This window comes from Silene latifolia, chromosome X, assembly GCF_048544455.1.
Source record: "Silene latifolia isolate original U9 population chromosome X, ASM4854445v1, whole genome shotgun sequence".
In the NCBI taxonomy this organism is placed as follows: Eukaryota; Viridiplantae; Streptophyta; class Magnoliopsida; order Caryophyllales; family Caryophyllaceae; genus Silene; species Silene latifolia.
Window position 1 is genome coordinate 327,512,091 of NC_133537.1, and position 24,896 is coordinate 327,536,986.

Sequence of the window (24,896 nt, forward strand, 5' to 3'; positions counted from 1 at the left end):
AGGGAGTAATTTTAGCAAAACGTGTTTTAAAAGGGAGTAAAATCTAATTTACTCTAATAATAACTTTAAAGTTCTATCATCTATGTTGAACCAAGCTCGATTAAGCTTAACTAGATTTAATACTTAAACTCAACCAAACAACTCATAAAGGGTGCATTTAATTGTAAAACCCTAACTGTTCCGTCCGTCCCAACTATAAAAGAAAAACTATGATTGACACGGAAGGAGTATTGAAAAAACACACTCTAGGTTTTTTTTTTTTTTTCATCAACCCAAAGATCCTTAGGAAGTTAAACAATGGAAACAAGCAAAAAGCCGAAAACAGCTAAGCACGACGATACACAAGAAGATTTGAAACAAGTCGTAAAAGAGGAATCAGTAACAAGTAGTTTTTCTCTACAAGTTGCTAAACATGTAATCCAACAACATTTGTCCAAGGAAACGAGCGTGATATGTTCACCGGTGTCAATTGACGCCATTCTTAACATTCTCGCGGTCGGGGCTGAAAACTCGACGCTAGACCAGTTACTTAAGCTGCTTGGACACGCTGATTTTCAAGGATTGAAAAACGCGGCGTGCAAATTAAGCGCCGTTCTTAAGAGTTCCAATGACGATGATAATGGGCCAAAGATATCGTTTGTTAATGGATTGTGGTTAGATCACCGGTTCTCGTTGAAGCCGGGGTTTCAAAAAGTTTTGAGGGATGTTCACAAGGCTGAAGCTAGGGCTGTTGATTTTAATCAGGTATTGCTTTCTTCCAAGTTTCATTTGGTTACCTTTACGGTTTTCATAATATATTCTCATTAATTGTGGTCAGATGAGTTTATACTTTGAATATCTCATGAAAATATCTTGTTAATTTTTCTGTATTTAGGTTATTAATATGTGACTTTAGGACACACGTTAGAAAAATCGTTTATTCATTCTGATAGCATGTGTTGTTGGCCTTTGTTGAAATATATTTACAATCTTACTCAATCTGCGTGCCATTTATAAAGGCTGATCAAGTAGTTGAAGAAGCAAACTCATGGGCTAGTCAAGAAACTAAAGGGATGATCGAGGAATTTCTTTCCAAAGGCGATATTACGAGTACAACTATTCTGTTTTTGGCTAACGCATTGTATTTCAAAGGAACTTGGTATAGAGCTTTTGGTAAAGTAGACACCGAAATTGGCGATTTTAACCTTCTAAGTGGCGACAAAATTCGAGTTCCCTTAATGTACCAATACCATAAATTCTTCGAGTATGGAACATTCGACGAATGCAAGGTGCTTAAGATGCCATATAAAATAGGGAAATCATCTGACGATGAAACTCCAATGAAAACCTTCTCAATGTACGTCTTTCTTCCACATGAGAATGACGGATTGCCAAATCTCGTAGAGAAAATCAAGTTTGATGCAAACTTATTCAAGGACAAATTCAAGCTGAACTCTGTCAAAATCGCAAAACTTGTGATCCCGAAATTCAAATTTGAATGCAATTTTGGTCTCAAGGAACCAATGAAACAATTGGGATTGACATTACCCTTTGATGAATTCTGCAAGGATTTTTCAGGAATGACAGACATCATTTACCCGATCTATGTAGACGACATGTCTCAAATGTGCATTGTTGAAGTTAATGAAGAAGGTACAGTAGCTAGTGCTTTCACTCGGGGTCGTATGCCGACTGGAGGCATGATGCGTATGCCACCTCCTATCACGTTTGTGGCTGATCACCCTTTTATGTTTGCGATCAGGGAAGATGTCTCAGAAGCTCTACTTTTTATCGGTACATGTCTTTCTCCCAAATAGACATCAATACCATAAGGAGATACAGTAAACTCAGATTATGCTTTCTATGCACTTGACATTTACTTCATGTTCTTGGTTTTTTTTTTTTAATTAAATTTCGGTCAGTAGCATAAATGAGCTTTGGCAGAATGAGTTTCGGAACAAAACATTACAGTCTATTCTATTGCATTATAATGACCTTTATTCATAATCAGTTTCAGCACAACAATTACAGTATCATATCAGAACGACTTTTACACTGCAAAGTCCTGAACTCTTTGATCATACCACTGTTACATAATTGTTCAGGCCTATCTTATTTCGACATTCACTTTGATTACTTGACCGATGATTCAATGCTGCGCAGCTGGATCTCGAGTAACAGTTTCATACACCAACTGAGCAGTAAGAATATCAACAACACCTGAACCAACAGATTTAAACACAGTAATCTCCTTCTGCTCTTTCCTCCCAATTTTCTCACCTTTAATCAACTGCACCAAATTCCCACAAATCCCGTCTGTCGAAATCACACCTTTCTCAAATGCACTAACCAATTCCCCAGCTTCCTCCAATGCAATATCATTATCCACATAAACTCTCCCCTTCCTAATCGCCTCGCTGTCACACTCCTTCATACTCGGCTTAAACGACCCGACTAAATCAAGATGAGCTCCTTCCTTCAACCAATTACCCTTAATCAACTCGCTCTCAGAATTCGTAGCACAACTCACAATATCACCTAACTTAACCACTTCCTCCAAACACCCACTACTCTCAAAACTCACACCCTCAAACCCGCCTTCCTGTGTTAATTTCTCGGCCAAAGCGACCGCCTTTTCAGCCGTCCGATTCCAAATAAAAACCTTACTAATCCCAGGCCTAACACATAAATGTGCCTTAATCAAATGCCCTGCTAAATTCCCTGCACCAACCATAACAAACACATTAGCATCAACATTCGACAAATACGACGAGGCTAAACCCGAAACCGATGCCGTTCTATAAAGGGTAAGTTCAGTAGCATCAAATAAAGCAAGGGTTTGACCAGTGAGGGAGTCAAACAAGGTGTAACAAGCATGAATGCCAGGTAAGTTTAGGGAAGAATTTTGGGGATGTGAAGTTACGATTTTGACCCCGGTGTAAGGAAGAGAAGGGGAGGTGGAGAAGGAGGGCATGAGGAGAAGAGAGGAATTGGGGGAAGTAGAGAGAGAATGGCGTGGTGGTGTAGAGAGAGAAAGTGTGGCATTTGGGAGAGTTGATTGGAAATGGGAAATTAGGGTTTTGTGGGAAAGGAGGGTGTTTAAGGTGGTTGTGGAGATGAATATTGGGTTTGTGGTTGCGGCGGCGGTGGCGGCAGTGAGGGGTGTTGTCATGGTGGAGAATTGGAGAAGTTGTTGATCAAGGTTGTTAGGTTAGGTAAATTGGGGGTGATATGGTGGAGTTTGGGTTTGTGATGTAGAATCTGGAAATGAGGGGTCTAAATATTGGGAGATTTAAGAATATTTGTGAGAAAATTTCCACAAAATAGTGAGTAAGAAGAAAAATGCTACTTGATCAAAAACTCAAAAGTCTAGAACTAGAATTATCAAATTTGAATAATATATTTTCTTGCAAAAAAAAAAATTGAATAATATATTCGGAATCTCAGTCGGAAACTTCTGATCCGAAAACTGGCAGTAGCATGATTTATTTTGTCGCCCTTTTATTTTTTATCTTTTTGAATGTCCTATAATTCTGTTTTTGTATGACGATTCATATTAACCGACCTAGTAAACATTTGATATAGTCCGTATAATTTTGTTGATGTTTTATACAGAGTAATATTTACCGATGTGGCGATGTTAGGACACCATCTTTGATGTGCAGTTGTGCACAATTAGTTGCTGCATAATGCACATTGGATGTTCAACTCGTGATTTAGTGATCCCATATCACACTTCAAAGAGTTAAAATTCACCCTTGTTAGACGAAGTTATTGTGGACAATAGGTCTTGGGTTCAAATCCCTCCTCCCCTCTATTGTGATGCGACTAGGTGAAAACAGTCAATCTGTAAATGTCTGTGAGAACCCTCGAAAAGCTGACTTGAGCTATTTTAATGCCAAAACAACATGAACTAGGAAACTGTCATTTATTACGAAAAGTTCGTCAAACAATCAATAAAACTTCAAAAGGACAACAGTTCCACAACTGCAGTGCAGATTTACATTTCACTTTGTGTAAGAACTTATTAGGATTATTGTACAGTCTGGAACAACAATCTCCTACGAGCAATTGCCTTGGAAAAAATATCCCAAAATTGGGATGAAAAAAAAAACATTCGGAGTACAACTTTATTCGCAAGAGTTTTATTCATTACAGGTTCTGCAAATGCAAGTGAATCAGATTCATTACAAATTAACATGCTGGGACATCAGTGAGTCATGGCAGATGACTAGATGAGTAAAATATCTAATGTAAAATTGCAAGAAATAGGAGTAAAATGCAACAAATTTGAAACTGTAATCATCTTGAACAAGCTGTCAACGACTTCTTTAACCTTGTTCTCTCTTGGCGTCCTGTTTTGAGCACTTGCACTACTAGAGCACATAGCAAATGCTGAAGTAAAACTCTGTACAAAATTCTGAACTGTAACATAGAGATGAAAACAACAAATAATGCTACAATTAGACTGATTTCCGGAACAAAAGTTCACTGTGTAAATACTAAGATTTGCCTTGCATTATCACTACATTCCACTATTTCGCAGTCGCAACTCCGTTTTGAACCTCAGACATCTCGGCCTCGGCCACCGTGCCTTGTTCTCTAAATTTTTTATAAATATCACCTTTGTAAAACTTCCTAGTCCTAAGAACCAAAATAAAAGAAACTAAAGACCCAAGTAGTGTAGCACCTGTAATAATAAGAAAAGAAATCTTGTAACAATTTGCACCTATACATTTCAAATCTTGTCCTTCTTTTCTTGTTAATCCCTTTGCAGCTAACTGCCTTAATCCCTCTTGATCATACAATCTCCCGGTGATTACGACATTAAACACGTAAGACCCAACCGGGCTGGCCACAGCTCCAAAGTTATAGAGTGTGGAGTAGTACTTGAGCCCGAATATCTCTGAAATGATAGCGTAAACCAAAGGCCAATTCGCACCAAAGCAAAACCCGAGGATCACTGAGGCTACGTATAGGGAGTTGGGGACTCCGAAGGCAATGAGGAGGTGGCCTATGCAGGAGACGAGTAGGACTAGAGTCATCATCATTGGACGCGGGAATTTGTACTTGGCTAGGACAACTTCAGAGGCAAAGCCTGATACTACTCGGCCTAGGTAGTTCCAAATGCTAATTAACGAGACAAATGTGGTTATGCTTTCGGGAGGGTAGCCTAAGGCGGACCCTATTTGACCGAGATTGTCAATGGCAGTCAAGGTTCCGCCTATGCCACATGCAGTGGCTATGAAGAGGATCAACATGTCGATGCTAAAGAGGGCTTGGAGTATGGTGTAGTCATCTCCTCTATTTGGCGGATTGAATATGTTTGCAAGGCAAGAATCGCGGTTCTCTTTCTCGTCCTTGAAGCCTTCAACTACTACTGGTTTTGCAGTATCTTGAGTGATAACCTCAAGACTTGAAACACTCTCAAGACTCTCGTCGTTTCTCCTCCTTTGATCCACAAGATGGCGTTCTTCCTTCACAACAATTGCGAAGGGAAGGAGGAGGAGAAGCACGACAATAGAAGCGCTTGCATAGTATTCGGCCTTAGAGAAGGTGACCCTAATTTGTACAACAATCAAAACCATGAGAAAACCGGCTAAGGCGAGGGAAATGTAGAGAAGATTATAGAAAACCTTGACCTCATTTTGTTGATGGACAACCTTCAAAACCCTTATGGTTCGAAGAAAGACGATTGATACAGCAGCCGGAAGCCAAGCCAAGAAGAGAATAAGAGCCTTAGAGTCCTTACCATAAAATGTATGGTAAAGTTGTGTAAGAATTGCTCCACTTAAACCGACAAAACCCTTCAAAAGCCCTAACACAATTCCTCTGCTTTCAGGGAAGTTTTTGACACAAGTGACTAAAGCACCCGTGTTTGCGAAAGATTGAGAGTTCGCCCCTATGCAAATGTACATACACATTTGCCAGACGGGAACACGTTTAAGATGACCGGAGACAGCAAGCCAAATCATGAAGTAGCCAAAGAAGTTCAGGACGGCTCCAATGATTAGGACCACCCATGGTGATGTTACCTCATTAATAAGGCCCGATATAACACCGAGATTCCCACCCATGTCCTTAAAGAAGCTAAGAAGATTGAGAGTGGACTGATCATAACCCATCACCGATTTTAACTCGTTCGAGTATAGGCCAAAGAGGTAGCCAGCTCCAGCCACCGCCATGACTAAGGTCGATGCAAAGACCATGAACCATCTCCCAAGGATCACCTGTAACCCAAACCGACTCATGGTCGTACGACCACTATTTGACGCGATGAAAGCCATAATCTCAAGTTTTTACGAAATTGTAAGGACAAGAGTAGTATTTAGTATAGGCCGGACAGAGGAGACTAATGAAGCTAGTGGCCTAAGTGGGAGACCCAAGCAATTCACATCAGTCGATGTACAAGAAGCGTGGTTTGGCAAAGTCTCGCTTTAGGCCTCTAAATACCACCACAATCGTCAAAAAGAAGGGAACTACAAATTCTCCACATATTTAGGCCTAATGAGAGTGACAGCAAATTTGTCATTTCACCTTATTGTGACATCCATTATTTAGCACTATGGTACCAAATGTCGGTCACGAGACTACGACAATGCATCACTCATATTCTGCATATGATAGCGGATATAGAAAAATTTCTGTTTTAGTTCCCATAAAATTTCTGTCTGTTTGCGGTGTCCTGGGACCCCGGAAAGAAGGCCCCTTGCTTCGCCACTGTCTACATGGGATGGGCCTGAGTGTTCATATTTTGACTTACAATAAGGCGTTTTAGTGTCATATACATTTCCAAGTAGTACACAAGGGAATACGTAGAGTCAGAGTTACTTGCATTACGACTGATTTATAAAGGTTTTGAAGATAAAGGCGGACACATTTTGAGGAGGTATCGCCTGAACTTAAGACATAACACCCACGATCAAGTTGGAGCGATCAATTTCAAAATTATTGCAACTGGAACCGATATCAAGTACCATATTACCATGTGTAACAGTAACACGATAGCATGAGACAAGGAAAGTGGAACTGTGGAAGTGGAAGTTTGGCCCAAGAACAAAGATAGACACGGCTCCTCTTACACTTTCTAAAGGCATGAACCACGTTGCATGGGGGACATATACATTAGCTTGAGGTAGATACACTTTTATGGTGGCACCTAACTCCTAAATCCTAATCCTTGAGATATCCGTGTTAGTTTCGATTTCACAAATTCTTGTTTAAGACGGGCATATTCGTTTTAAACAAGAAACAAGTCAAATAAATAGATAGGACAAAAGGCAGAATGTCTACAAAATGACAAAAATCTTGTCTCATTTATCTACCTAGGTATTATTTGACCCGTTTAAGACAGATAAGTAAGATGGAAATAGAGAAGCAAGAAGTCAAGAACCAACCTTTTTCCTATATTACGGGCATACGGCAACAATAAGGCGTTAGTCTTGACTCCCGAGTCATTTGGGGTCAGCTGGCGTGAACCGTCATAAGGAATTGTAGTTTGTAGCTAAGAGACGGGAAAAAAAGGAGACAAGAAAAACTTTTAATGCAAAAGTTGAGCGCACTTGTACCTAATCAACTGTTCATACAACATTTTTTTTTTTTTTGAGAATGTGATGTGACTGCATTACATCATTTACATGATTACAGTGAAGACTGAGGATGCTGTCATGCAGGAAGCTCTAACAAAGAATTTAAGAATGTTAGCGGAGAGTATTAGCAGTATTAGGTCTGAACCAACATAATGTACCAAAGAACCTTGTTTACAAAGTGTATTAGTACCAGTACCAAATCACAGACAATACATTTGGGGATACGCAGCAGGCCCCAGCTACGGCTTTGCAAATGGGGAGGCGTCATTCTATTGCTTTCAGTTGAAATCATCAGAAAACTACTGAAATGTACTCCGTATAATACAGTAACATACTTCCTCCATCTCGGTCAATATTCAATTGTTATGTATTCCTTGTTTTTATGTGAGGTGTATTTCAAATTTTCAAACAAAGATAAGTGATAACTACGTATTAATTAGGACGGAGGGAGTACAAGAACATACCATCCCTTAGATTATTGTTCCATGAGCTGAGCTACTACAATGCAACATTCAAGCTAAAAATAATCAGAATTTCTTAACTTTAGATAAAATCAAACATACCCATTAAAATGGAGATATCCGTCTTAATAATTAAACAGGTCAAAAATCCTCCCACATGGGTGCAAAAGTCTTTCGAAGAAAAATGGTAGATTTGGATCAAAAGTATTAGAAGACTAGAAATGAGTATGAAATTTGCAGAATATTCTGTATCTCAGAACTCAGAAGGAAATTTCTGATTTAAATCCTGAGTAGCATGTTTTTTTTCTCACCCTACTGTTTTTAGTTTCCGATGATGTCTTATAATTTCATATGACGATTCATATTGACCAATCTTATAATTTCATATGATGATTCGTGAGTAAAATATTATTGTCATCATAGTGACACAATATTTGCATATGCACATTGGCTGGTATAAAGCTTGGAATTCAATCATAGGAGTCTAACATACCACCATTTTTTTCGACGTTAGATGTTCGACTCATGACCTGGTAGTCACAAATCCCACTCCGAATAGCTTTGTGACTTGAGCTATTTCAAAGCGCAAAAAACATAAACATGGTGTACGGAATTTTCCTCTATTGTGAAAAATTTGTCCGATAATTGATATAACTTCAGAATGACAACAGTTATACAATAGCAGTGCAGATTTACATCTCACTTAGAGTTGAGAACTTATTGTTACTCAATTTACAGTCTTGGACAACAATCTCCTAGGAGCAACTACCTTGAAAAAATTTTCATTCTGAAGATTTTTATTCATTACAGTCTGAATACAACTGAATCAGGTCCAATTCTTACAATTGAACCTGCTAGGACATCATTCACGGGAGATGAGCAACAACGGTTTATGAAAAACTGCAAGAAAAAAGGAGTAAAATGACGACAAATTTGAACACACAATCATCTTGAGAAGGATGACATCTGTTTTTCGACTTTGTTCTCTCTTGCTGTCCTGTTTTAAGCACTTGGACAACACATTCGCCACAACCTCTGATATCTTTACTCGAGGAGCAAGCAAACGCTGAAGTAAAATTCTGTACAAAATTCCGAATTGTAATATAAAGAAAAAAAAAGTGTTATAACACATTGGATTGATGATGCCAAGTCCCTTTGTTATTTGATTGTTTGCTCTTAGTTGAAATAATTAGTGAATGAAGCAATCAAATGGACTTTCAACAATGATTCAAGATGATCAAGTTAATCAAGGAAGTCAAGACAATGATATTTTCCAAGCCTTAGTCGACATATGTAAGTAAGTGTAACATTCTCATTTAAGTCAAGTAATGGCAAAACCATGCAACGGTACGCTCTACTGTGGTTTTCTGGTACTATCATACGGAGGAGGAATTTTCGACCAAATGTTTTTAAGTGTCAAAACTTAGCAAACTTTAAACCTTAAACATTTGAATTTTCAAAAGCTTGAAAATAATCTGAAATTTTGAGTCATGCCCACTTGTCTAAGCCTCTAGATTTGTGCAAACACTTTTTACTAAAATGGCAAAAAAGACTTGTCAAACTTCTAAAGTAAGAAAAGCTTTTTGCCATTTTGGTAAATTGTCACATGTTGAGTGTAGAAGCTTAAATTTTCTGATTTTTTAAGCCCCAAGCCTATAAGTCTAACACTTACCATCACTCAAAGCTATCATTTTAATATTAGATTTAATTTTTCAAAGTGTACTTACCTAAGACTAAATCCACTATAAATAGAGTGTTTTAGTCACATTTATTTCTTAAAACTTCCAAAGCATTTATTGTAAAAACTTTGTAAATCATTTGTGCATTCAAAGCTTTGTTCTTTAAGGATTTGCAAAACGTTTTTCTGATTTTAAGTCTTCAAAATTGTTTTCGAAAAAGCTGTAAAACCTCCAAGTATCAGTTCGCTGTACTGTGACATGATGAGTTTGTTCCATGATTCTCGTGTTAGATCTTCATTGTAATCTCCATGTTCATTTAAGTGAACTCTTGAAATTCAAGATTCTGTAACACCTTGAGATAGAACCCATAAACTCTTGAAGCGGAGTAGCTTTAAGTTTGAGTGCAACCGGAGTAGGTTGGCGAGTTATTTTCATTGTAAGGGGTTTAGTAAGTTTGAGTAAATTTCTAAACAAGCAATAAAATAACGGTTGGACGTAGGCCTCGGAGTAGATGCTGAACCAATTTTTAAAATGTCGTTTGTTTGTTCATTTACTTTTACGTTCTTCCACTTTGCTATTTCTCGCATGTACCTAATCAAGTTCGGTGTCACAGTCACCTATACTGTGACATAGAACTGTTGTACCTTCTTGTGAACTTACATTCAATTAAGTTTCTCAAGTCTTGTACTTCTTTATTCTTAAGCTTAAAGTAGTTAATTAACTAAGTTAAGGATAAAATTTTTAAAAGGTACACCTAATTCACCCCCTCCCCCTCTTAGGTGTTAATCGTTCTTAACTCTTCAAAAAGTATGTCTCTTGTGAAATAATACGGTTAGAAAATGGAGCTACATAAAACGTAAAACCAAAAGGAGATACCTGCCGGATCCAGCAACAAACTGAAGATTTAAACTGAAATGTAAAAATAACATGTATAGCTTCAGCTTTCCTTTTTCCGGGTTTGTTTCACTTTTTGTACTTTCTGATTGCTTCTTGGGAACAATATATCATTTAGTTGTCTCTCGGCACTGTATTCCGAAGTAGCCTGCAAGTGTATTCAACCCCTTTTTAACATGATTCTTAACATTAACAGTCTAAGCTCCAACTGTGAGTAAATATTTTCAGGGTGTAAAGGATTTTATTAAGCTGACGGGTTTTGGGCCCAGATTATGAGTAGTTGAGCACTCATGGCTTTATCAACTAACCTAGCTAATCAATCAATATCTATCTATATTAATAAAGGAAGCTTTTTTCGAGCGATTACAGAGAGTCCATGTTTTACAAACTTCTTAAATTTAAAATAAATATAAAATTTTAACAAAAGATATAGTTTCAAATACAAATCCACATCCTATTAAATAAGATAATGCTAAAAGATAAAAACAACCACAAACAACCTAGCATAAGAAATATATAGAGTTTGTGCATAATACCACATTAGTTCTACGTACTATTTTCATGAGTTTGGTTAGTAGTACGCTATTTTCATGAGTTTGGTTAGTAGTAGGACAGTTATAATCTTGTGACTATATATATGATCATATTACTCTTTATCCTTCAACCTCTAACCCCCTCCTATTTACACTATTTGTAATTTTGTATTTGTATTACATAATTTTTATTTTATGCGTGATTTTATTGTAAAAATATTACTGTTATTATAGTTGACTGATTTTTGCTTAATGTTGCAGGCATGATAATTGTGTTTTTATAACGGTATTTGATCACCAACAACTTGAGAAAGCATGGATATATTGGTGGAAAAGCACCAGAGGTACAGAAAAAAGATATGATACCGATCTATGGTACGGAGTATGTCAACGAATACGTCTATCTAACATCCCGACCTTGACGCACTCCTCCTGCTCCTACTCCACGTAATACGTTTGACGAGTATACTAATAAATGAAGCTTTTTTCGAACAATTATAGAGAGTCCAACTTTTGCGAACTACCTAAAATAATTTGTTAGTAAAAATATATTTAAAAATAATTATAAGATATATAAAATTGATTATATGTTTGTGATAAATCGGTTGTGTGCAAGTGTAGACCTAATCAACTTCTATTATCATTTACATCACATATTCACACCCAAACACTTCCACGTTCTTATTTTGCGTATATAAACCATGCAATGAATATATGACTGCTCATAATTATTTGATTTGATTGATTACCTCCCTTCTCCATAAAATAAGTATGAACCTAATTTTTGCATATATCATGTTAATTTTGTTGCACCAATACACTTTTATACTATGATATTTATATTTCTACTCTTTTTATTTTACAGGAAACAAAAAAGGGAAGCCATTTGAAGATAAGGAATTGATTCATTGCAACATCAACAATAAATTACTACGGTAGATTTTACTTTAATAACAATGATGATATTAAAGGTAAGTCAGTGGTTTTTCTAACGTGTGCCCTAAAAGCACACGTTAACAATTTATCATGCCCGTGAAAAAGTATATATATCGAGTGTATAAGATAGTTATTACGGTGGTGTTATTGTTTATTTTCTTTTAAGTATGTATAAATAAATGCACTTTTATTGCGTATTAATGATAACTACTCGATTATTATGTACATCGAACTCGCATCATGTTTGCTCGTGTTTTATTTTATTATTATAGCGTATTAATAACAATGAGGAGGGTTATTTTTTTTTTTTTTTTTTTTTTTGGTTCAACGAAGCGCGCACTTAGTCGCATTACAATAGGGAGAGGGGGAATCGAACCTGAGACCTATTGTCCAGGATACCTCCGTCTTAACCACTAGACTAAGACATCTTCGGTACAATGAGGAGGATTATGTACAAAAAAGGTAATATCTTTAATGATGATCGACAAGGAGGATTATCTAATATTACAATTTTGTTGTATTTTATTATTACTCTTGAATATCACAAACTTTAATGATTTTCTGTTTTTTTTTTCTTGATCTTCACGAGTAGAAGATACCAATTAATTGTATGTTTCCATTTAATAACAAGGTAATAATAGGGTTCCTAATTATATTTACATCTTCTATGCTCATATTAGATACTTCTTTTCAGGGGCGGATTTGGGTAGGTTGGGGTAGGCTTCCAAAAATAAATTGTTAATGGTGTATAGTATAAGCATTAAATCTTGAATGAAATAATGGTTAGTTGCCCACTCTATGATCAAGAAGACCAGTATTCGAATCCCATTAGAGATTTAATTTAAAGCATTTTGAGCTTTAGTTTTTAGCATTTTTTTCTGCTTGTGAGCCTTATTATTGTAGTGAATGTTATATAACATCAAATAGAAATTCAGTAATTGCCCAATTAGTACCAAATATAATTATATTTAATATATTTGTTCTGGAAAAAAATTAATACCAAACATTATTTTAATAAAAAAACAGTGCCTACCCTCGAGTAAAATCATGCGTCTGCCCCTACTTCTTTCGTCCCATTCAATAACCTATCGTTTCTATTTTTTAGGGGTATTTTAATTGAAGGTAAACGAATGTACACTTTCAAAAATTATTAAATATTAATGATAACTAAATAAAGAATATAATATATGATTTTTAGTCGATTACAATCTCATATTTCTACAAAGTGAGCCAAAAAAACAAAACGATCGCGGGTTAGCATTAACTACTACAAGTGTTTGATGACTGCATGGCAAATTGAGAAATACAAAGTATATTAGAGGATGTCGAGAATTACAAAGTCTATTTGTATAAGAAATGCCCCGAGTCTAAGGCTCCCTAGCGGCCTTATCATTGAAATTGTTTATTGCATGACATCACTGATAAACAAGTTGTATCCTTCCTAATTTCACCCCAACTCTTTTGTGATTATCTTTTGTATACAAGTCACTAATTTCATAGTCGTGTCAAAACTTCAGTGTGTGAGTGATATTTGTGATAATTTTAGTTTAGTTTTGCAAAAAATATATGTTCCGTCTAAGTTGATACTCCAAAGCCAACTTTTGTGGGAATAAAAAAAATGTAAGAGTGGATGTTGAAGTAGAGTGTATGTTCAATTAAATGCACTTAAAAAAATTGACTTTACTTTGGATATCTTCTTTTTACTTCATTTTTACCAGCTTTAAAATTGAATCGTCTAACTGATTAAAAAGTAACATTTTATTTGGTGAGTTCGAATTAGACTAGAAAATAGGATTGTATTTCGTATAACATACAGAGTAACCAAATTTTCGTCTAAGGTTGATTTTTGTTTAGTATATATTTCCTACAAAAAGGACTAAGATGCATCTAAGGTTTTAGTGGCGTCAATTGAGTTCTAACAATTGAATTATTTGTGTACATAATCCTACTCAAGGTGCCAAGCTAAGAAAATTAAACGAAATAGGTTAGTAACACACACTCCATTGAAAAGCTTAAGAAATTTGTTGCTATTAAATCATATAACACGTACCTTGGTACTATTTCTGTATCATTTAACAATTAACTTTGTTTTTTAAGATTGCTTTAGTATAAGACTGTTTATTAAATAAAATGCATTGGTGATTGATCAAACAATTCTTAATGGATCAGCTTTACCTATCTTAACTAACTTCGAATATAGCCATATAATTTTTGGTTATTGTAAATAAGTCATTAAGCAAATCGACATCATTTTAGTGCAATTAAACATACATTATGAAAGAGTTCTACCAAACGGCCCCGTGCGATATACATATGAAAGAGTTCTACCAAACGGCCCGTGCATCGCACGGGCATTAAATCTAGTATATATATAAAAGAGGCTTTTTTCAGGCAATTTTAGAGACTCCAAATTTGCTGAAACACTCTTCTTTTTTTATAATTTTTATTTTAAATAATTATCTTATCAAATCTAATTTAATTGAGTTAATATTTTATCGAAATTGTATTTGTAGTATGCTTCTTTATAGATAGAGTTTGAATTGTGCAATAAATCTAACTTGGCATTATAAATACTTGCAAAAGGCAATTTTATTTAGTCGTCTAGATCATTCTTTTTTTTTTTTTTCCCTATTTAGCCTTCTAAATCATGCTTTTTTCCCTCTATTATCTTTATCAATATGACTATAGTAATTGTTTTACAATGTATTCATCATACATTTATATTGGAACTGATATTTATTTTTGTATGTTTTATTTCAGGAGCATTTCCCGCGGACGAAGTAATGAAACTCTACGAAACATGGTTAGTAGCGCACCGCAAAAACTACAATTCCCGGTAAGTAGAAGCTCCTCTGTGTCTGTCTAAACTTAGAAGAGGTTTTTTAAATCACCGTTATTTTGTTCAGAATATGCAATAGGGTTGGGGTGTATTTATTGATGAAGGATATGAGTCCCGTTTTGGAATTAGGTAGATCTTCTATTTGTTAAGCTATTAACTTTTGTTTTAGTGAAGGATGATTGATTTCAGGCATTGTACTGAATTAGTGAGATGCGCTTGTTAAAACTTCTTTAGCCAGCGGTTTCTGATTTTTAAGGATAGTTTAGGGTTTGTTGATAAGTATAATAATGATGAGTCTAGGTCGTATGATTTAGGGCTTAATAAGTTTGCTGACTTGACGAATGACGAGTTTCGGCCGTTGTATTTCGGTGTTGCGAAGCGAAATCCGGGATTGGTGAGGGAGACGCAGAAGGCTTGGGACGAACAAGAAAACAAATTGATTAGTTATTGTTGATATCATCATATTACAAGAGGAAGAGAATGATGTCAAAACAAATCTCATTCAAGCAGGCCCTTCATCATGGAAATAATATGACCAACACAAATGATTTATAATTACTGATTGTATTATAAAACTTTTAAGTATATGGAATTGATAAAAATCGGTCAACTTTGATGGCTATTGTCGAAAACTGGAGAAATACTAAGGACGGTTCTCCATTTAGAGAAACTTTGTTTATATTACTGAAGAAGAAGAAGAAGAAGAATACAGAGGGAGATTGAGTTTGTGAGAGAGGGATAGAGAAAATGTTTGGGCCTGTGGCGGGTATGCAGGAGGACTTTATTATATATGAATATAGGATGTCAAATCTCTCAAGTGCCAAAAGTGACACATGATCAAGTTAACTGAATAATAATCGAAATCAATTCTGATTGCTAAGAAACATATTTCATTCCAATTTCACAAGTGATCAACTATCTTGATAAAAAATGGTAACAATCAATATCTATCTATCAATCTATATTATTAAAGGAAGTTTTTTCGAACGATTATAAAAAGTCCAAACTTCACGAATGACTTTCAAGCAATATTTAATACGAGTTATTGTCTCTTTCTACTACCACAGTGAATTTAATAACAATAACAATACCATAACAATAAGATAAAAAAATACCGAGTAGTGTCAAAACAGTAAACCATAAAATAAAACCATAATAGGAATAGATATACGATAATAACATAATTTGTACCTAAATTTTGCATACTCTTCACCCTATTTTTATTATCCCTCTTTATTAATTTAAGAAAGATTCCTTCGTAGTTTATTTAACAATGTAGCAGAGGACATGTAATTCCTCTTTGCTTGTGAATGTCAATGCAACTAAACATTACGTACTTGCTTTTTATCATCTTAGATAAGTAAGTTGATTCGCGTAGCGATATATCTTTTCTTCGACGGCATTTTTTAATTTTTAATCTCTTTAATTTTTTCTTTTTTTGATAGATAGATGAATTCGAGTAGGAAGCAAAAAGTAATAAAGATAATTAAGTATGCTCGAATTGGATTCTTAGAGATATAATTTTACAATTAACTGAATATGAGTCGAACACTTACAGAAGATGTGAGAGGTAGTATGAAAAGAACTCAAATTAATCAACTACATAAAAAAATCAGTTAAAATATAGAAGGCCAACACCACCAAAAATATGCTAGCATAATATATGAAAGGTTAGAACGGATTCAGATTTGTATAATACTAATGTTGTGGTTAGTCTTATAGTAATATGATAATTGTCTATAACTTAATATAATACTCCCTTCGTCCGGCTCATTTGTTTATCTTTGGTTTAGACATACCTAAAATATAAAATTTAACAATTGACCAAGACACCAAAAAAAATGGAGTAGGTAAATAAATAATCGAGACGAAGGGAATAATATATGAGAAGAGGATTATATAGCCTAATATAGCATGATATTTATCTATAGTTTACTTATTTATTATTATAATTATTATCCCGTGTGAAAAAGTTTGACTCGATATCTAATTTCTCTTGAAATTTTGGTAAAGATACGAGATAAAGCCTATAAGATTCATAGAGGAGTAATTTCAATTTTATCATCGTATAAGTAAATCAAACTAATTAAAGGTCGATGTTGTCTGTATGTTTTATCTCCATAATCATGCTCATATAGCCTCAACACCAAATTTGTTAATATGACTCCTTATAAACTACATAATAAATTAACATGGTAGTATACATATATTTAATAGTTTGAGGTGAATTTAGAATATGCAACTTTTAAATTTGATGTCATGCTCAACTCTAGCTGGAGAAATCTCCTTCATTAATAATTAAGATGAGTTAATGAAATGTTCATCCCAAGTTTACTAATTTCATTTGCATAAAAATCAATACCTGATAAGTAAATGAGAAACTTACCGATGACAATATTCAATTTTGATGTTAATACACAACTTAACATTAAAATGACCAATTTTACGCATAAAAATAAATAGCGCTACATTTAAATAGAATATTTTTAAATACCGTGCAACGCACGGGCATGAAATCTAGTATCTACTAATTGACAGACTCAAATTTACGGACTATTTCGTATGTCTGTAGAAATTGATGTTTAGGCACTTGGTCAAAGCCGACAATCAATAGATTTGACATATTTGTAACAGGGGCAGCTATGGGCCGGTTCAGGCTGAGCCCAGGAACTGGGCCTCCAATTTTTTTGGGCCTCTAAAATGCTTGTTTACAGAATAAATAGATATTAACCTATGATATTACTAGCAAAAATAGAGTGGTGTAACAAGCCAAGTGGTCCGTGTTCGAAGTGGATGACCTCGGCTTGAAACCCCTTACCCCCTAAGCATCAAACTGCCATTGTGGCTCGCTTTACATCGAGAAAATAAATCAAACAGCAGGAAGATCATAGTTGTTCATCAGATGTTAACTTGAGAAGCTTATCAGGAAAAATAAGTAAGAGGGGAGAAAATACCCGAGAAGTAAATGCAAAGCGCAATGTCTGTACTTGAGTTCCTGAGCAAACTCGCAAGTCAAACCCAAGGGTATCTACACCAATAAGTGATGCCTCCTATAACAAATAGCATGGAAGATTAAAACCTGACTATTTAAAAGAAGCACAACCGAAATTATAGAGGACAATTTTCATGGTAATATTATCAGATGCACCTATAGGACGATTAAAACGGGGGTAGTAGTTCTTTCATTTTGGGGGCTAAAGACTAATGAGTGCATCGGTGGAGTTTATAACTGTAATAGTCGTGAACAAGCTGTCAACGACTTCTTTAGCACTACACATTCGCCACATCTCGTTCTGATACCTTTACTTGAGCACATAGCAAATGTTGAAGTAAAACTCTGTACAAAATTCTGAACTGTAACATAGAGATGAAAACAGCAAATAATGCTAGAATTAGACTGATTTCCGGAACAAAAGTTCACTGAGTAAATACTAAGATTTGCCTTACATTATCACTCTAGATTCCACTATTTCGCAATCGCAACTCCGTTTTGAACCTCAGACATCTCGGCCTCGGCCACCGTGCCTTGTTCTCTAAATTTTTTATAAATATCACCTTTGTAAAACTTCCTAGTCCTAAGTATTCCGGGTGTAATTCCGGAGCAGGATTGTGACCACTTGAGCTTGTAGAATGATGTCGTTGCTCGCCTCTTCCTTTCACTCTCTCCTGTAAAAATGAACAAACTGAGGGCTCGGCTTGGTACCGAGCGTACTCACTCCGACGCTCAAGTCAGTAAACTTAGAGAGATAAGTTGTATGTTTAACTTGGCAAAGTATATTGTAGAGAGATAAGGGAGTTTATACCAGATATTCCAGTTAGTTTCTCAATGAGAGATGTGGAGTATTTATAGACTTTCACCTTTTGTCACGTACTGGCCTAGTGGCCAAGTGGCATAGCGGTGGAAAGAGCTGTCTTACCCTCGGCCGAGGGACCCATGACAGCCGGCCGGAGCCTAGTTGACTCCATGCCGAGGGGATTTGGATGTGAGTACGCGGATATGCTTCTCGGCCGGCTAGTTGCCGAGCCGAGACCCAGTGACAGCCGCTGTGCTTCGTCGGTTAGGTCGCTTTTCCTTTGACTTGTTGTCTTTTGGCTTTGACCTTGGTCAATATGTTGACTCGGTCGGGTGCGAGAATATGCCCCATCAATTTGCCCCCAGCGTAGTCTATGCCGTGGTATGGACCTTCGATGCGTGTTGAGCGTATTCTGCGCATGTCGAACTTCTTCCTCGGCTTGGTCATGTTCAGGCCGTACCATATCCCCCCTCCACATTGTTGTGTAATGGACATCGAATGTGGAAAAGGAAATGGCGCTGGCCGAGACCAAGGTTGGGAGTGCCGTGTGCTTTTGATTGCCCCCCGGCCGGTCTTTGCCAAGCTTGGTTGATCAGCTGGCCGTTGGCAAGTAGATACCAAGAAGCGTGTCGAAGAAGATGGGTCACTGTATGTCGATTGACATTCCGTGGCTGCATGCTTGACACGTGGCCTGGTGTTGATTGGTGGACGCTTCATGGGCTTTGCTCTGATTGGTCCACTGAATGGGCTTTGCTCTTTAAATAGAGCAGTATGCCCCTCATTTTGACCTGCAAACTTCTTTTTCTTAAAAAATTTCCTCTCTCTAATTTTCGAAGCGTTTTCTCTCTCTAATTTTCGAAGCGTTACTCGGCGTAACACTTTCTTTCAAGGTAAACAAACAAATTCTTCCCCAACTTTTATCTGTTAAGTATTTGTTGCCACCATGTCTGCTGCTGATGCTCTGCCTAGTACCTCAACCCCGGGGGCGAACCGTCGCGTCCCGATGAACAGGAGCCACTGGTTGTCACCCCGATAGGGTTCGGGGGCCGCAAGTCGTCTTCTCCTGAAATCGACGAGAAATATTTCGAGAATTTTGATGATGATGATGAGGAAAAGACCCAATCTGATTCAGAGAGGCCGCATTACTTGTGGCACGGCGAAGCCTGCTCGATTAAACCTGATCGCGTTTGGACGAACAAGTTCGCTTCTGTCTCCGGGCCTGAACTTTTCGAAGACCACTACAACTTCGGCAGGGGGTATAGAATTATTGTCCCTGGGGGTGATCAGGCAGTCTGTTGCCCTCCCGAAGGTTGTATCGGCGTGTATATTAGACATCTGGAGTATGGGCTCCGTTTTCCTCTTAATGAACACGTCGCGGCCATAATCAAAGCCATGAATGTCGCCGTGGCACAACTGCATCCGTTGGCCATTAGGACGATTATTGGCTTCGTATGGTTTTGTCTCTTTAAGGGGGAGGCCCCAACGGTGAACCTTTTTCGCCGGTTCCACCATCTTCGGCTGTCTACCCAAGGCGGCACGGGGTGGTACAACGTGCATACCGAGCCGGGTTACGTGACCGTCTCCAAGCTGACATCCTGCAAAGACTGGAAGGGGCGGTGGGTATATGTCGAGGTTCCGGAGGACTATCCACTGCCCGGTCCTTCCGCCGCGTCGTCAATTTCTTTTGAGAGTCGGGGGAGCATGAAAGATATGTCTCCCGTAATAAGATTAAGATGGACGCCAAGAAGGTTTATCTTAAGGACGACGAAGTGCGGGCAATGAACATGTTCGAGGCTGAGAGGGATGGCACGCCGAAGGGATGGATGCCTCCGACGCAGATCGTCCTTCAAGACGAGCCGTTTTGTCACGTCGGCCTCATACCGGCCCTCGGCCCGGGGTGAGTGGGGTCGGTATGAGGCCCACCTTGCTTTTTATGCTTCGTATTTGAGCCTCGGTTTACTTCTTTTGCTTAACTCTGCTTTGTTTTTTGCGGATCGATTTGGCGGGATCTCTCTGTCTCCATCCTACGCAAGTTGGGACTTGACCAGGACGGAGAGTTGTTGAACTGCACCCTAAGGCCGCGTCGCATGATCGCAGGCAGGCCCCGCACGAACTCATGGAGCAGGCGTTGAAAGCAATGGATGTGGGGGTGACTCAGGCAGAGATTGGCGGTAACGTGCCGCGGCGGAGACCAAAAGCAACGTCTGCGGCGGCTACGACGTCAACTCCAACTCGATCTCCAATCCTCGTAGTCCAAAAGGATAAGGTGGTCGTCAATGTTGACGAGGACGTCACCGTTCTGGAGGGTCCTCCTCCTTCAAATAAGAGGAAAGAAACAACGCTGCTGCTGCTGCTGTTATTCGAGGCGGGGAAAAGGAGGGGTCAGGCCCTCTATCCAAGAAGGCCGGACTGGTACGGATCTAACCCATGGCTCGGATTTAGCAGGTTCCTTATGCATTCCGATGACAAAGGCTTTCGATATGTCGATGAATGTTGACATGGACGCTTTGTCTGGGTTTTTTATAGATCAACCGTCGCCAGCTGTTGTTCTCACCGAACGGCAATTGGAGAAGCAGCCTGTGCAGACGGGCGACATAAATGTCGCCGCCGACTCCTCGTCCGAGAAGGCTTCCTTCGTTCAGCTCAGGGCGGACGGCATAAGGTTGGCCAAAAGGCTGGTGAAGTGGGCTGAAGTTGCCGGCACTCATCTTATCGAGCAAGAAAAGCTCGTGGCTCAAACTGCCCCTACGCTCGAACGGCTTAGGCTTGAGCTTACCGCTTCTAGGGAGGAGGTCGAGAAGACGAAGCAGGACTTCCTGGCCACCATGAAGGACTTCCTCGCTGAGCGAAAGCTTAAGGAAGACGCTGAGAAGGTGGTCCTGGCCGAGAGAGCTAAGTTGAGTCTGCGTTGGCTGATGCCGCTAAGTTGCGGGAGGAGAGAAACAAGCTTGAGGGTGGTTATAAGGCCATGGTTGAGTAGAGGGAGAGATGGAAGACCCTGCATTTGGCCGAGGCGAAGGAACATAAGGGCACAAAGGCTATCCTTGCTCAGAGGGAGAAGGATATTGAGATGCTGAAAACCGTCATCATCCCTGAAATGTGTGCCCGGTACCGGGACCAAGCTGAAGATGCTACAAGGGATGCGATTAAGGCCCTCCTTTCCGAAGGCACTTTTCCGTGGCAAGATTTTGACAAACTTCTGGATGAGAAGGCGGCTGCTGAGGAGGCCAAGGCCGCGGCAGAGGCGAAGGCGGCGAAGGCTGCTCAGGAAGCAGCGGCCAAGGAGGCCCATGATGCTAAGGTGAAGGAGGCTAGAGAGGAGGCTGAGAGGGCAAGGGCACGCGAAGCTGCCAAGTCATCCTCTGGGCCGCCCACCGACGGTGATGCTGCTGCTGCTGCCGGTGGCGAGCGGCGACAAGCATAGGGAGACGGGCGGTCGTCACCAGATTCACCTGGCCCTTCGGACAGCTTCAGCTGTTCGGGGGCCAACTTTTGAGCCTTTCCTCCCTGCCATCCTTTTGGCGCTTCATGTCTTAATGTTGTAATCTTTGTTGTTCCTTCTTTTTTGTTAAACTTTGGTAGGTTGACCTTAGGCTATCCCTATGGGGACGGCCGTCGACTTTATTTTGTCTCACCTGTAAACATTTTCAATGAAGTTTGTTTATTTGCTTTCAGCTTGGCCGAGGCTTTGATCTCATCCTCCATTAAGTTGTCTTCTTACATTTTTAAACATATTGAGCGATTTTTTTCGTTTTACCTTCGGCTTGGCCGAGGCAACTAGATTGCGTATCTCAACTGTACTTAAACGTTTTTAGCATATTGGTCGTGCCCTCTGCTGCACCTGAACAGGCCGAGGTAGCAAGATTCACGTTTCCCAATTTGCTCAGCAACATGTTGGCATGTTGGTCGCTTCCTCCTCCACTCTCGGTTTGGCCGAGGCGGTCAGATTTGCGCTTCCCAACTGCTGTTGTAAACATGTTAGCATATCGGTCGTTTCCCCGTCACTCCCGGCTTTGGCCGAGGCAATCGAGGTTACGGCTCGACTGCATTCGTATCTATAGACATATTGATCGCTTCCTCTGCCACTCCCGGATTGGCCGAGGCAGTCAGATTTGCGTTCTCAACTGTACTTATACGTTCTTAAGCATGTTGGTCGCTTTCGCGAGTATCAACTGCATTTGTAGTGACTGCTCGGCTTTGGCCGTGGCGTCTACTTTGGTACGATTACGGAGGGGACAAACATTTCGATGGAAAACTTGGATCACTCTTCATAAGATATAATCACGCGTTGGGGTGCCCACAACGGTCTTGGATACCTCCGCCGCTATACGAAATATTTCCTAAGGTTGTCTGTGTTCCAGTGGCTCATTAGAGGCACACCCTCCATGTCTGTCAGCCGGTATGTCCCCGGCCTCATTTCTTCAACCACCCTGTAGGGTCCCTCCCAGTTGGCCGTCATCTTACCATGGATGTTTCCTTTGTTGGTTGCGGCCGACTTTCTCAGGACTAGATCTCCTACTCTCAAGTCCCTTTTGTGGACCCTACGGTTGTAGGCTCTTCTCATTCGGTTTTGATATACTGCCAAGTTGAGCCGTGCCGTATCTCGACTTTCTTCGATCGGAGTCAGGAGGCTCTCGGGCCTTCTTCATTTTCGATCGGGTTAAAGGTTTGCGTTCTGAATGTCGGCACCGCAGCTTCAATTGGCAGGACGGCCTCAGACCTATAGACTAGGTGGAATGGACTGTACCCTGTTGCTTCTTTCTCCGTGGTTCGAAGGGACCACAGGACGCCGGGTAGTTCATCAGCCCATCTTCCCTTTAGATCTTCAACCTTCTTTTTCAACCCGTTCAGTATTGTTTTATTAGCTGCCTCCTTTGCCCGTTGCTACGAGGGTGGCGAGACGGAGGAGTATGCAAATTTGATACCGAGCTCTTCCAACCAATTCATCATCATGTCGCTCCAAAACTCTCGGCCGTGGTCAAATACAATGACTTGGGGTAACCCAAAACGAGTTATGATGTTCTCCCAAATCACCTTTCTTACGGCCGTCGTGGTCTTGGCAGTACCCATGCGACAGCCTCGACCCATTTGGTGAAGTAGTCAACGGCGACAATCAGGTATTTCCTTCCTCCGGAGGCCGTCGAAAATGGTCCTAATAAATCCATCCCCCACTGTGCAAATGGTAGGGGACTAAATCTTGGTTGCGAGGTCTCGGGAAGGTGCATGTATTACGGAGCATGCATCGACAATTCTTGCACTTCTTGGTTTTTGCCTGAAATCTTTCAGCATGGTAGGCCGAAGTAGCCGGCTCGGAGAGCTTTGTGGGCTAGCGTTCTCGCCCCCATGTGATGTCCGCAGATGCCTTCGTGAATCTCCGTCGTATAAGCTCGTCTGGCCGGGCCGACACATTTCAAGAGTGGTCTTATTACGGACCTTCTGTACAATTCTCCTTCGAACACTAAGTACCTTGCAGCGATCCTTCTTATCTTCTGAGACAGACTGCGGTCCTCCGGCGACTCTTTTGTCAGCTTGTATTTCATTATCGGAGTCATCCACGTCGTCTCGGCTTCGATGTCGCCCACCATGCCGACGGTCTCAGTGATGCTTTTAGCATTTCTGATATCCACCAGCACGGTTCGACTGACATTTTTGATGCTTGAGCTGGCAAGTTTTGAGAGAGCGTCGGCTCGGTTGTTCTCAGACCTGGGGATGCACTGTATTTGGAAAGATTTCAATTTTGAGGTGTCAGCTTTTACCCTCTCCAGGTACCTTACCATCCCATCGTCTCGAGTCTCATACTCTCCTCGGATTTGATTAGTCACTAAGAGCGAGTCTGTTTTCACCACAATATGCTCCGCCCCGGCAGCTCTAACTAACTCGACTCCAGTTATCACCGCCTCATATTCGGATTCGTTATTTGAGGCCGAGAAGGTAAACTTTAAGGCGTACTCAAACTCGTCTCCGTTAGGGCTGATGATAAGGATGCCGGCTCCTGAGCTGTTCGTCGTGAAGGACCCGTCGGTATACACTTCCCACACGCCGGGATGTGATTCTTCTTGATATATGCACTCGGCCAGGAAGTCTTCAAGCGCTTGCCCCTTTATCGAAGGCCTCGGCTTGTACTGAATGGCAAAGCCGGAGAGCTCCACTGCCCATTTGATAAGTCTGCCGGATTTTTCGAATTTTTCTAAT

At 39.4% G+C, this 24,896-nt stretch overlaps 3 protein-coding genes and 1 long non-coding RNA gene across 4 annotated transcripts; 1 reads left to right on the forward strand and 3 right to left on the reverse strand.

Annotated features, from left to right (window-relative positions):
* Window positions 1-260: 260 nt before the first annotated feature.
* Window positions 261-2,250, forward strand: LOC141618370 (serpin-ZX-like). Its single transcript, XM_074435469.1, has 2 exons — window positions 261-744; window positions 999-2,250. The coding sequence occupies exons 1-2, from the start codon at window positions 298-300 to the stop codon at window positions 1,794-1,796; spliced, it is 1,245 nt and encodes a 414-aa protein (XP_074291570.1). The 5' UTR covers window positions 261-297; the 3' UTR covers window positions 1,797-2,250.
* Window positions 1,960-3,377, reverse strand: LOC141618371 (protein SAR DEFICIENT 4). The gene has a single exon (XM_074435470.1). The coding sequence runs from the start codon at window positions 3,149-3,151 to the stop codon at window positions 2,129-2,131; it is 1,023 nt and encodes a 340-aa protein (XP_074291571.1). The 5' UTR covers window positions 3,152-3,377; the 3' UTR covers window positions 1,960-2,128.
* Window positions 3,378-4,471: 1,094 nt separating this feature from the next.
* Window positions 4,472-6,382, reverse strand: LOC141618365 (protein NUCLEAR FUSION DEFECTIVE 4-like). The gene has a single exon (XM_074435465.1). The coding sequence runs from the start codon at window positions 6,264-6,266 to the stop codon at window positions 4,515-4,517; it is 1,752 nt and encodes a 583-aa protein (XP_074291566.1). The 5' UTR covers window positions 6,267-6,382; the 3' UTR covers window positions 4,472-4,514.
* A 2,336-nt stretch (window positions 6,383-8,718) lies between these two features.
* On the reverse strand, window positions 8,719-18,048 carry LOC141618372 (uncharacterized). Its single transcript, XR_012531374.1, has 3 exons — window positions 17,865-18,048; window positions 10,585-10,750; window positions 8,719-9,108 (listed from the first exon to the last, which is right to left on the reverse strand). It is a non-coding gene; the product is annotated as an uncharacterized LOC141618372 (long non-coding RNA).
* Window positions 18,049-24,896: the final 6,848 nt, after the last annotated feature.

Bases quoted from the DNA above. Each gene is read 5' to 3' on its own strand.
- LOC141618370 (XM_074435469.1), top strand. From the start codon at position 298: ATGGAAACAAGCAAAAAGCCGAAAACAGCTAAGCACGACGATACACAA. The intron at 745-998 runs GTATTGCTTTCT...CCATTTATAAAG, and splicing joins GGGCTGTTGATTTTAATCAG to GCTGATCAAGTAGTTGAAGA.
- LOC141618371 (XM_074435470.1), bottom strand. From the start codon at position 3,151: ATGACAACACCCCTCACTGCCGCCACCGCCGCCGCAACCACAAACCCA.
- LOC141618365 (XM_074435465.1), bottom strand. From the start codon at position 6,266: ATGGCTTTCATCGCGTCAAATAGTGGTCGTACGACCATGAGTCGGTTT.